This window comes from Hylobates moloch, unplaced genomic scaffold (genome assembly GCF_009828535.3).
Source record: "Hylobates moloch isolate HMO894 unplaced genomic scaffold, HMol_V3 SCAFFOLD_12, whole genome shotgun sequence".
Classification (NCBI taxonomy): domain Eukaryota; kingdom Metazoa; phylum Chordata; class Mammalia; order Primates; family Hylobatidae; genus Hylobates; species Hylobates moloch.
Genome location: NW_026652287.1, coordinates 33979146 through 33991191, shown reverse-complemented (window position 1 = coordinate 33991191; position 12046 = coordinate 33979146). Strand labels below are relative to the sequence as shown.

The window sequence follows — 12046 nt, the reverse complement described above, 5'->3', positions numbered from 1 at the left end:
AGAGAGGGGAAGATGGAGACTCAGAGTGAGGGGAGGATGGAGACTCAGAGAGAGGGGAAGATGGAGACTCAGAGTGAGGGGAGAATGGTGACTCAGAGAGGGGAGGATGGAGACTCAGGGGAAGATGGACACTCGGGAGGATGGAGAGTCAGGAGGATGGAGACTCAGAGAGAGGGGAGGATGGATATTCAGAGAGGGGAGGATGGAGAGTCAGACAGGAGAGGATAGAGACTGGAGAGGGAACAGAGACCCAGAGAGGGGAGGATGGACACTCAGGGGAGGATGGAGAGTCAGTAGGATGGAGACTCATAGAGAGGGGAGGGTGGAGAGTCAGGAGAGGATGGAGACTGGAGAGGGAATAGAGACCCAGAGAGGGGAGGATGGAGACTCAGAGAGGGGAGGATGGTGACTCAGAGGGGGGAAGATGGAGACTCAAAGAGGATGGAAACCCAGAGAGGGGAGGATAGAGATGAGGCAGAGACTAGGGGAAGCAGGATAGAGACTGGTCGGGGGCAGAGACTCAGGGAGGATGGAGACTCACAGAGAGGTGAGGATAGAGACTTGGGCGGGACTCAGGAAAAATAGTGACTGTGGGGCTGAGAGTCAGAGAGGGGAGGGTACAGACTTGAGAGGGCAGAGACTGAGAGACAGAATGTTCCCATTAGGGACATGGTGTTGCGGGGAGCTGCCTCCCCCAGCCCCTGCTCCCTCCCTCACCACCAGACTATGATGAGAGAAGCCACCTGCATGACACCTTCACCCAGATGACCCACGCCCTGCAGGAGCTGGCTGCTGCCCAGGGTGAGTGTGTGGGCAGGGGGAGATGGGAGATGTGGACTTGAAGCCCCCAAGAGATGGGTATGTGGGAGGGCCCGGGGCAGAGGAAGGAGGCCCCTAAAGTTGGGCAGTGATTTGGGAGGTGAAAGCTGGGAAGCCATTAAGCTCAGCTGCTTGTCCAAACGAAGGTCAAAGGCAGCTCCAAGAGCCAGGGGCTGAAGCTGGTGAAGGGGAAGGGACACTGCAGAAATTGCCTAGAGCTGGAAGTCCAGATGGGGTCGGGTAGGCATAGGTTCTGCCATGGCTGCATGGCTCATACTCTACTGGCTATGAAGTTCTGGGTGGGTCACTACCCCTCTCCTGACCTCAACTTACCCATCTGTAAAGTGGGACAATCTTCTTGCCTCCTAGGATGGCCACAGAGCTCAGTGCAGGTGTTGGGGCTGCCTGATGAGCCTGATCTTAGGGAAGGCAACTTCCTCTAGGATAGAACACACACACACACACACACACACACACACACACTCGCACACAGACACACTCAGAGACACACACTCACACACAGATTCCTTATAAAGCGAATCCACATTTTTGAGGTATGAGGCAATTAGAGGGCAGGAAAACAGGAACAGCAGAGTGGATCGCTCAGGTGACAGCAGTGAAGAGAGACGAGGTGTGACTGTCCTGGTGAGACAGGCACATGTGACAGCCTTGAGGTGTGTGGCCATGTGAAGAGACCTGAGGGCTGGGGGCCACGCGTGGCCGATGGGCAGCATGGGCAGTAATCATGCCTGGTCACCATGGCCATGATCCCCATGAGGTGCCATGGGGCACCCGGAACTGTGGAGGCTCGGAGTTGCAGGAGTTACAGAGCCCTGCGCTGTAGAATAAACCGGCTTCCTCTTAGGTCCAGGAGCTCAGGGCTTATTCCCACATCCACAGTCGCTCCTTTTGCTTCCTGTTTTGCCCTCCAAGCGTGTTGTCAACGATCCCAGAAGAGAGAAGGTTCCCATCCACCCAGGGGGCATGCAGGGCCAGCCTGGAGAAGGCCTCAGCTGTGGTTCCCCCACTCTCCACCCTAAAGGGAAACCTGAGGCCCTAAAGCTCTCCATGGTAGGGGGGGGCGGGGGTGTGCAGGATTCCAAGAAATGCCCTTTCTCCCCACGTAGGCGGCCTTGTCACAGAAGCTTTTGAAAAGATCAGGAACCTTTGGATCTGGGAGTGGAAGCCTTCTGTGGGGCCGCATGTGGGACAAACTTGGAGGGGAGAGAGAAGGGGCTGGGTGAGGGTCCAGCCAGAGCGGAGGCCCAAGTGGGGGCTGGGGCTGTGAAGGTGGAGAAGAAGGGCCAGGGCCAGAGAGTTCGGTCTGCTGGGCTGTTTCAGGAAGCGTAGAGAACAGCATCGGAGACAGGTCCTGCCCCGTGCCTGTTGGGCGGTGGGTCATCACTGAAAGAAGGAGCCTGAGAGAAAGAGCCAGGGGCAGATGATGAGCTGGGTTGGAATGTAGTGACTTTGAGGGGTCCCGGCGACGTTTAGGAGGCAGCTAAATACCCAGGTACAAAGTTCAGCAGAAAAGTCAGAGAGTTTTGAGTCTCTTTCCTCAGGGCACTGGGGAGCTGCAGCAGGAGTGTGAGCAGTGAAGAAGTAGGGGCAGCTCTGGGTGTAGAAAGAACCCTCTGGGGTCGTGTCAAAGATGGACCAGAGGGAGAGTCTGGAGGCCGGGAGAAGCTGGTGCAATACGTTCAATGATATTTACTGAATGTGCCGGGAACAACCCTGGGAACACAGCTGTGACCAAAACTGCGAACCACCTGCCCTGGGGTTGCTTATATTGGGGTGGAGTCTGGGGAGACAGGCAATAAACATAATCGATAAAATATCTTAGTATCTCAGCATGTCAGTTGGTGATCCCTGCTGTGGAGGAAAACAGAGAAGGGGAAGAGAAAGGGGTGATCTTTTTTTTGTTGTTTTTTTTTTTTGTTTGTTTTTTTTTGAGATAGGGTCTCACTTTGTCACCCAAGCTGGAGTGCAGTGGCGTGATTATAGCTCATTACAGCTTCAAACTCCTGGGCTCAAGCGATCTTCCTGCCTCAGCCTCCCAAGTAGCTGGGACTATAGGTGTGCGCCACCATCTTTGGCTAATTTTTTAAATAGTTCGTAACGATGGTGTCTTGCTATGTTGCATGGGTTGGTCTTGAATTCCTGGGCTCAAGTGATCTTCCCACCTCAGCCTCCCAAAGTGCTGGGATTACAGGCATGAACTACCGTGCCTGGCTGGGTGATAATTTTAAATAGGTTGGTCAGGGCAGGTGGAAATGACAGGGTCCAGTTGAGCAAAGACCTGAACAAGGTGACAGCGACAGCGACAGCCATGCAGATAATCTGAGGAAAGAGATTTTCAGGCCACAAGGAATAGCCAGTGCAAGACCCTGGGGCCCGTGGGGCTGGAGTGAAGGTGAAATCAGAGAGATAGCAAGGGGCCACCTCCTGTAGATCCTCATAGACAGGGGGTTCTCAAGCCCCAGCATACATCAGAATCCCCTGGGAGCTTATTTAAAATGCAGATTTCCGGGCTTCACCGCCTCTCACCAGAAGGTCCAAGGTAGGGCCCAGAAATGGACGTTTCTGTCAAGATCCCAGGGAATGCTGCTGCTGCTGCTCCGGGAACACTCTTTGAGAATCACTGTTGTAGGCCCTTGGAATGACTTTTGTTTTTCGCTCTTGAAATGGGGGAGCTATTGGAGGACTTTACACAGAGAGACAGGATCTGACCTGGGATTTGACAAGATCTCTCTGGCAGCTGTATGGGGCCTGGACAAAGGCAGGAAAACTTCCAGTGAGAAGCCGGCCCGTAGTGGCTTGGACCAGTCACAGTGGTCCGTGGGGCCCAGATGAGGTCTGAGCAGAGTGAGGTGGGCATAAGGATTTGACCGTGTGCCGGGCCTGCCCATGCGTGTGAAAGGCTGTGTTTGCCATACACAGAGTCATTCATATTAAGTATCTTCCTAAAGGATATCCTCTACCGGCCCTGTGAGGCTGGGTTTTATAGCCCCGCTTATCAGATGGGAACGCTGGGGCTCTTCTGGACAAGAACAGTAGGCCCAGGATATATTTGGAGATAGACTGGACCAGATGTAGGTGGGTGAGGACAACGGGAAGAATCAAGGATGACTTTTGCATCTCCTCCAGAGGGAGCAGCAGAGAGATGGAGGAGCTGACGCGGGCTGACTGCCTCTTGGTGATCCCAGTTGATCTTATTTGTATATATGTATATATAAACCATGGAGTAGATGACCTGGTACAGACTGGTTGCAGTATTAGGTGTGTAGATTATGTATGCAGCAATTAGGTGTGGAGGCTCTGGAGCCTGACCACCAGGGTCAAATGTAGCCCTGTGACTTTGGACCACTTCTGTAATCTCCCCATGCCTCCGTTTCCCCATCTCAAACTTGGAGATGGCAATCCTAAGTTTGCCAGCCTTCTCTAACACTCACTACATGCCAGGAGCCATTCTACACACTTAGCGACACCATCTCATACAATCATTAAACGATGCCATGAAAGAGTGGGGTTGAGGATGCTTTCATGGTCGTATGGCGTCTCATCCTCCCGCTAATCCTGTGATACAGACACTGCTATCATCCTCATTTGATGAATGAGGAAACTGAGGATCAGGAAGGTGAAATCACTTGGCCAAGGTCGCATGGGGAGGAGGGCTTGTGACTGATACTCAGATCTGAGACAGGTGTGCTCAAGACGGAAGCACCAGGACTCAGACCCAGATGATCTGAACCAGGGTCAGAGCTCCTGACGATATGCAACTCCTCTAGGGGAGACTTGACAACACCTACCCACGCCGCTTTATGGCCTGCTTGCTATAACCCAGGCCGCTTGGTCTGTTGGGAACATTTCACCCCACTTATACTCCCCCGGTGGGTTATAAGCCCCCCCCCCCCCGCCACCATGGCTTACTTGGTATATCCCATGCTCACCCTGCCCATGAGTCATTTGATTTGGCCATAGAAATTCTTTGGATGACTCCTCCAACATCCCGGCCTCTCATTTGTGCACCCCAATCTGACCACATGCTCCTGATCATTCTGCCATCTTGAGACCACACTCCTGCTCTGTGGCCAAGGAGAGACCACTAGGTCCTCATTTGGAACCCACTTCTCGGCATCAGTGCTTCCTCTCTCCAAGTGTATATCCAATGATCGTCGTTTCAGCCACTGTCTTGCCAGTATCCTCAGTTCCCTCCCTTTTTGTATGGCTTTAATCACAGAGGACACTTTCCCCTGTCCCTGCAATGGCTTAAGCCCATAGGAAGTTTATTTCTCCTATATAAAGTAAGTCTTGAGGTAGGCACTTAAGGCTAGTATGGCACCTCCATTTCTTGGGCATCCAAGCTCCTTCAAGACTTAGTATCCAAGGGAGTAGCCCTTGTCCTCATGGTCCTGTGTGGCTGCTAGAGCTCCAACCATCAAAACAAATTTTCAGGCAGCGGGATGGATGAGGGAAACAATAAGATGGCACCACCTTCTCTGTCTTTGTTTTTTTAGAGACAGAGTCTTGCTCTATTGCCCAGGCTGGGTGGAGGGTAGTGGTGCAATCATAGCTCACTACAGCCTCGAACTCCTGGGCTCAACCATCCTCCCACTTCAGCTTCGTGAGTAGCTAAGACTACAGGCACGCCATCACACCTGGCTGATTTAGAAAAATGTGTTTAGAGATAGTGTCTTGATGTGTTGCCCAGGCTTGTCTCGAACTCCTGGCCTCAAGTGATCCTGTCACCTCAGCCTCCCGAGTAGCTGTGATTCCAGGTGCGGGTACCACCTCCCTTTTAAGGCCACCTCCTGTGACTCATATAACACATCCATTTACATCCTATGGCTACAACTTGGTCACATGACCACAACTGCAAGGAAGGCTGGGAGATGAAGCCCTTTATCTGTGTTCTGTGGATATAGATTATAGATATATAGGTATTTGGAGGCAGTGGACAATTCCTGTGTATCGGTTTGCGAGGACCACTGTAACAAAGTACTGTAGACTGGGTGACTCGAACAACAGAAGTTTCTGCCTTCCAGAAGTCTGAGATCAAGGTTTTGGTGTCAGCAGGGTTAGTTTCTTCTCACGCCTCTCTCTTTGGCTTGTAGATGCTCTCTTCATATGTCCCTGTGTGCAACTCTGTGTCCTAATTTCCTCTTCTCATAAGGACACCAATCATACTGCATTACGGCCCACCCTAATGACCTCATTTTAACTTAATCACCTCTTTAAAAACCAAGTACAGTCACATTCTGAGGTACTGGGAGTTAGGACTTCAACATACGAATTTGGTTGCGGTGGGGGGCAGGCACGATTTAGCCCATAAAACCCTGCCACATTTCTGATTTCCACAAACCACCACGAGATCAAGTCAGCTGTCTATTCTTATTCCACTGGAACAAGCCACAAACCCATACAGTTTGGAGGCCATTGCAGTGGTCAAAACACAAGGCCAGGCATGGTGGCCCACACCTGTAATCCCAGCACTTTGGGAGGCCGTGGCAGGCGGATCACCTGAGGTGAGGAGTTTGAGACCAGCCTGGCCAACATGGTGAAACCCCATCTCTACTAAAAATACAAAAATTAGCCGGGCATGGTGGTGGGTGCCTGTAATCCTAGCTACTGGGGAGGCTGAGGCAGGAGAATCGCTTGAACCTGGGAGGTGGAAGTTGCAGTGAGCCAAGATCACACCACTGTACCCCAGCCTGGGCAACAGAGCGAGACTCTATCTCAAAACAAAACAAAAACACCTACAACGACAAGGAACATAAAAGAGTAAAAGATGGGTAAATATAGAAGTGAATAGAGGCTGAGGACTACGGAGAAGTGGCCGGTGTGTGCCCCATTTCAAGGAAGTGACTGCTACACATCTCCAGTTAATCGCTGCATTATGGAAATGTGATCTCTGTGTTACAGCTCTTCCAACTTCGTAAAAAAGAGATGCCAAACATTTTATGTGACATTCCAAATTTTATATGTTGGCAACTGGTTCATTTTCTTTTAAACACTTTCCAGGCCAAATATAACACATCCCAGGGATGGATTTGGGTCACAGGCCACCAGTTGGGGTCTCCAGTTCAAGTTGGATCCTGGAATTCATTGTACAAATACTTACTGAGCACTTCTAAGACTGAGGGCCCTCCAGGATTCAGAGGACAGCGCCACAGAAGAACATGTTTATTTACTTATGAGACAGACATAAATGGTCATCATCTATATATAAATATATGTAATTGCAGACGGATGAGAGCTAGGAATGAAATGATTGCGATGAGAGACAAAAACAGGGAACTTGGTTAGATTTGTGGTGGTGGAAGGATGATTAGGAGAAGGAAAAATGTGCTAAAAACAAGCTAGCATGTGCAAAGGCCCTGAGGTGCTAGGGAATGTGGTTGTTTTCATATTAAAGAAAATGAGGCCAGGCACGGTGGCTCATGCCTGTAACCCCAGCACTTTGGGAGGCTGAGGTGGGTGGATCACTTGAGGTCAGGAGTTCGAGACCAGCCTGGTCAACATGGTGAAACCCCGTGTCTACTAAAAACACAAAAATTAGCCAGGTGTGGTGGTGCACACCTGCAGTCCCTGCTACTCGGGAGGCTAGGGCAGGAGAATCACTTGAACCCGGGAGGCAGAGGTTGCAGTGAGCTGAGATCGCACCACTGCACTCCAGCCTGGGTGACAGTGAGACGCTGTCTCAATAAAATAAAATAAAATAAACGAAATGAAAGGTGGGCAGTAGGGATGGGACAGGGAGGGAGGGGGAACTAGGCCAAACCATGTAAGACCTAATAGGCCTTGGTGAGGAATTTGATCTTTATCCTCCCCTTCTCCCCCCAACAAGCTACATGCAGGTGATGTCCAGGAGGGCTTCCATCCTGGAGAGATTCAGGAGGCAGAAAGGAGACTTAGGGACTTGTTAGCCTTCAACTACAGAGGGCGGGAGATGAGAAGAGGAGCAGAGAATATGATAATCAGAGAGGGGTGAAGAGGGGCCAGGGAAGGGCAGATACCATGACGGCACGCCCTGTGAGCTAGGGCCAGCCTAGCCCTAGCCAGGCTAGATCAGAATGCAGGACCAAGGACCAAGCCCTAGGGGGAAGGGCTTTACTACACAGGCCGTCCTCCCCTCCACTCTCCAGGATCCTTTGAGGTTGCCTTCCCTGATGCTGCGGAGAAAATGAAGAAGGTCATTACACAGCTTAAAGAAGGTAAAATACACTCCATCTCTCCTTCCCCTGACACACACACACAATTAGAAAACCCCACTTTTGGCCAGGGACAGTGGCTCACGCCTGTAATCCCAGCACTTTGGAAGGCTGAGGCGGGCAGATCACTTGAGGTCAGGAGTTCAAAACCAGTCTGACCAACATGGTGATACTCATATCTACTGAAGATACTAAAATTAGCTGGGCATGGTAACGCATGCCTGTAATCTCATCTACTCAGGAGGCTGAGGCAGGAAAATTGCTTGAACCCTGGAGGCGGGGTTGCAGTGACCGGAGATCCTGCCACTGCACTCCAGCCTGGGTGACAGAGCAAGACTCCATCTCAAAACAAAACCCACTTCTGAGACCCCCATCCACTCCCCTTAAAATCCCCTGGCCCCATCTCTGAGCCTCAGACCTTGAGGAACGACTCTTTCCCCGCGTGGACCATTTTTGATCGGGCCCCGCCCCTTCGATGAAAGGTTTCGTCTCCAACTGAGCCCCTTTCAGGGACTACTTCTAGCCTGGCCACTTCTCTAACTGGGCCACCACCTTAGCCCCGGTCTCCTGCAAGGATCTCTCAGGATCTAGCCCCGCCTCGGTGGAATACACCTGGATTGCCCATCCCCATCAGGGCCTACAGCAAACCAGTGTGTTTCCCTCTAAACCCCAAGTAGAAGGCTGGCAGCAGGCCTGGGCCTGACCTCCTAGTGGAATGCTCAGGCTTGGCCCCGCCCCAAGGTGGAACCCAGCCGGCTTGACCCCGCCCCCAGGTTATGACGAAAGCTTGGCCCCGCCCCCCCCGGAGCAGTGCGTCGGGCCTTGTAACATCAGGTAGGGGAGCATCAGGCAGGGTTCTTCCTACGACTTTAAGGTAGTGATGTTTCCTTTTCCTCTACAGCCCAGGCTTGCATCCCTCCCTGCGGTAAGGACTTCATTTAAAATTTGGAATTGCGGGGTAAGGGAGGCGGTCGTAGCCGAAACCTACGACATCAAGTGGGGGAAATCGGGTGAGCTTCAAATCCTTAGGAGGCCAGTAAGAGCCCTGGAGAAAAGGAAGTAAACCAGGTATTGCGCTCAATCCTCAGGAGGTGGGTGTGAGAGCCGAAGCAAACCAATAGGAATCCTAGAGGGCGGAGAGGAGTGAGAGTCGGCCTAGGACAGCAGGGAGGGCGGGGTCAAGATGCCACCTGGCCGATGGACCCCGGGAAGCTGCATGGATCTCAAACGGGCCAAGGGCCCCGGGCTTGGGAGGGCAGGTGGCGCCTAGACCCAGCGTACCCGCTCCACAGGTCTCCAGGAGTTCGCCCGGCGTTTCCTCTGCAGCGGGTGCTACTCCAGGGTCTGCGACCTCCCGCTGGACTGCCCAGGTGAGGGGGCGGGGCCTCGGGGTGCAGGAGACCAACCTGAGAAACGGGACCAGAGCACCGAGGGGCATGAGCTGGTGGCGAGGCCAGACGTGGGCGGGGCCCAACGAGTGAACCCTGCTCCGTCTCCAGTTAAGGATGTGACAGTGACTCGGGGCGACCAGGCTACGTTTTCTTGCATCGTGAACTTCCAGCTGCCAAAGGAGGAGATCACCTATTCCTGGAAGTTCGCAGGAGGAGGTGTGAGTCGGGGCGGGGCCGGCGCGAAGGGTTTAGACGGGCGAGTTAGCCTTCACTAGAGGTTGGGGAGTCAGCTTGCGGGGACGGGACTCCGGGAAGCTCCGTCCAGACACAAGCATCAGCAAGAGGAGGGTCGCGGGATTTAGGGGAGAGCTCGAAGATCAGAATGCAGGACCAAGGACCTGGGGCGATGGCTCACGCCTGTAATCCCAGCGCTTTTGGAGACCAAGGCGGGAGGATGGCTTGAGCCCAGGAGTTTGAGGCCGGCCTCGGCAACATACTAAGACCCCTCCTCTACCAAACAATTTAAAAAATAGCCGGGCGTGATGGTGCACGCCTATAGTCCCAGCCACTGGGGAGGCTGAGCGGGAAGACTGCCTAAGTCCAGGAGTTCGAGGCTGCAGTGAGCTATGATCGCGCCACTGCACTGCAGCCTGGGCGCCAGAACGAGACCCTGTCTGGAAGAAAAAAAAAATAATCACATACATAAATAAAAGCAGATTCTAGGGGTAGGTTATGCGTAAAGGTTTAAGGAGTGAGGGGAAGGGGTGCGTTTAGGGCAGGGGAGCGAGAAGGCTCGGGGGCGGGCTCAAGACTCAGGGCCAGGACTCCAGGAGGCGTGGTCCGGCTCGGGGGCGGGGCTTGTAGGTTACCCAGTGGCAAGCCGTCGTTGAGGAGTTTAAGCCCGCGTGTCCCGCAGCTCCGGACTCAGGACTTGTCCTATTTCCGAGATATGCCGCGGGCCGAAGGATACCTGGCGCGGATCCGGCCGGCGCAGCTCACGCACCGCGGGACGTTCTCCTGCGTGATCAAGCAAGATCAGCGCCCCCTGGCCCGGCTCTACTTCTTTCTTAACGGTGGGGCGGGGCGCGGCGGCGCGAGTTAGCGGGGCGGGGAGAGGGGTGGGGCGCGTGCCTGGCTGACGTGCGCGCCCCCGCAGTGACGGGCCCGCCCCCGCGGGCGGAGACAGAGTTGCAGGCCTCGTTCCGGGAAGTGCTGCGCTGGGCGCCGCGGGACGCCGAGCTGATCGAGCCCTGGAGGCCCAGCCTGGGCGAGCTGCTGGCCAGGCCCGAGGCTCTGACGCCCAGCAACCTGTTCCTGCTTGCAGCCCTCGGGGCCCTCGCATCAGCGAGTGCGACAGTGTTGGCGTGGTGAGTCCTCGGGACCCCGGAGCCCCAGCATCGAGCTCCCCGCTGTCTCAGATCCCACCGAGAAGTCTGGGTTCCCAGCAACCTCCAACCCAGGAGGTCAGGCTTTCAATCCCTGCTCTCTCAGACCCACGAGTCCAGGTCCCAGCCCCTCTTTACTCAGCCCAGAAATCCAAGTCCCCAGCCCCCTCCTCCCTTAGATCTAAGAGTCCAGGCCCCCAGCCCCTCCTCCCTCAGACTCTCCTTCAGACCCAGGAGTCCAAGTCCCCAGTCCCCTCCTCCCGCAGATCCAAGAGTCCAGGCCCCCAGCCCCTCCTCCTGCAGACCCAGGAGTCCAGGGCCTCAGCCCCTCCTCCCTCAGATCCAAGAGTCTAGGCCCCCAGGTTCCTCCTCCCTGAGACCCAGAAGCCCAGGCCCCAGCCCCTGCTCCTTCAGACCCAAGAGTCCAGGCCGCCAGTCCTTCTACCTGCAGACCCAGAAATCCATGCCGCTAGCCCCTCATCCCTCAGACCCAGGGGTCCAGGACCCCAGCCCCTTCCTCCCTCAGACCCAGATTTCCATCCAGGCCCCTGGCCCCTCCTCCCTCAGACCCAGAAGTCCAGGTCCCCAGTCCTTCCACCCGCAGACCCAGAAATCCAAGCCCCCAGCCCCTCCTCCCTAAGACCCAGGAGTCCAGGCCCCCAGTCCCCTCCTCCCTCAGACCCAGGTTTCCATCCAGGCCCCCAGCCCCTCCTCCTTCAGACCCAGGAGTCCAGGCCCCCAGCCCTCTCCTTCCTCAGACCCAGGTTTCCATCCAGGCCCCTGGCCCCTCCTCCCTCAGACCCTGGAGTTCAGGCCCCCAGGCCCCCTCCTCCCTCAGACCCAGGAGTCCAGGTCCCCAGCCCCTCCTCCCTCAGATCCAAGAGTCCAGACCCCCAAGTTTCTCTTCCTTCAGACCCAGAAGCCCAGGCTCCAGCCCCTCCTCCCTCAGACCCAAGAGTCCAGGCCCCCTGCCCCCTCCTCCCTCAGACCTAGGAGTCTGGGCTCCCATCCCCTCCTCCCTCAGAACCAGGAGTCCAGGCCCTGTCCACCTTTTCGACCCTGGTGTCCAGGCCTCCGGGACCTAGGTTTCTAGTCACCAACCCCTCCTGTAACACACATACCTCTTTGTTTCCCCAGGATGTTCTTTCGATGGTACTGCAGTGGCAACTAACAAAGGTATCTCTTTCCTCCTTCCGTATCCTATTTCCATCCTGAAAATAAAGAATATATTTCAACTCTA

General features: G+C 54.6%; 1 protein-coding gene across 8 annotated transcripts in view; it reads left to right on the top strand.

Annotated features, from left to right (window-relative positions):
* The window catches only part of SPACA6 (sperm acrosome associated 6), a 16911-nt gene extending 4865 nt beyond the window's left edge, over nucleotides 1-12046 (top strand). For 2 of the 8 annotated variants that reach the window (XM_032168991.2, XM_032168992.2), the window contains exons 2-9: nucleotides 724-801; nucleotides 7965-8033; nucleotides 8932-8955; nucleotides 9323-9400; nucleotides 9530-9639; nucleotides 10338-10494; nucleotides 10578-10788; nucleotides 11944-12046. In XM_032168991.2, the coding sequence (XP_032024882.2) occupies nucleotides 724-801; nucleotides 7965-8033; nucleotides 8932-8955; nucleotides 9323-9400; nucleotides 9530-9639; nucleotides 10338-10494; nucleotides 10578-10788; nucleotides 11944-11977 (761 nt within the window). In that variant the 3' untranslated portion in view covers nucleotides 11978-12046. Of the gene's footprint in view, nucleotides 1-665; nucleotides 802-7964; nucleotides 8034-8931; nucleotides 8956-9322; nucleotides 10240-10337; nucleotides 10789-11943 lie in introns of those variants that run through there. The other 6 variants (XM_032168989.2, XM_058425614.1, XM_058425618.1 and 3 more) reach the window with 5 other exon arrangements.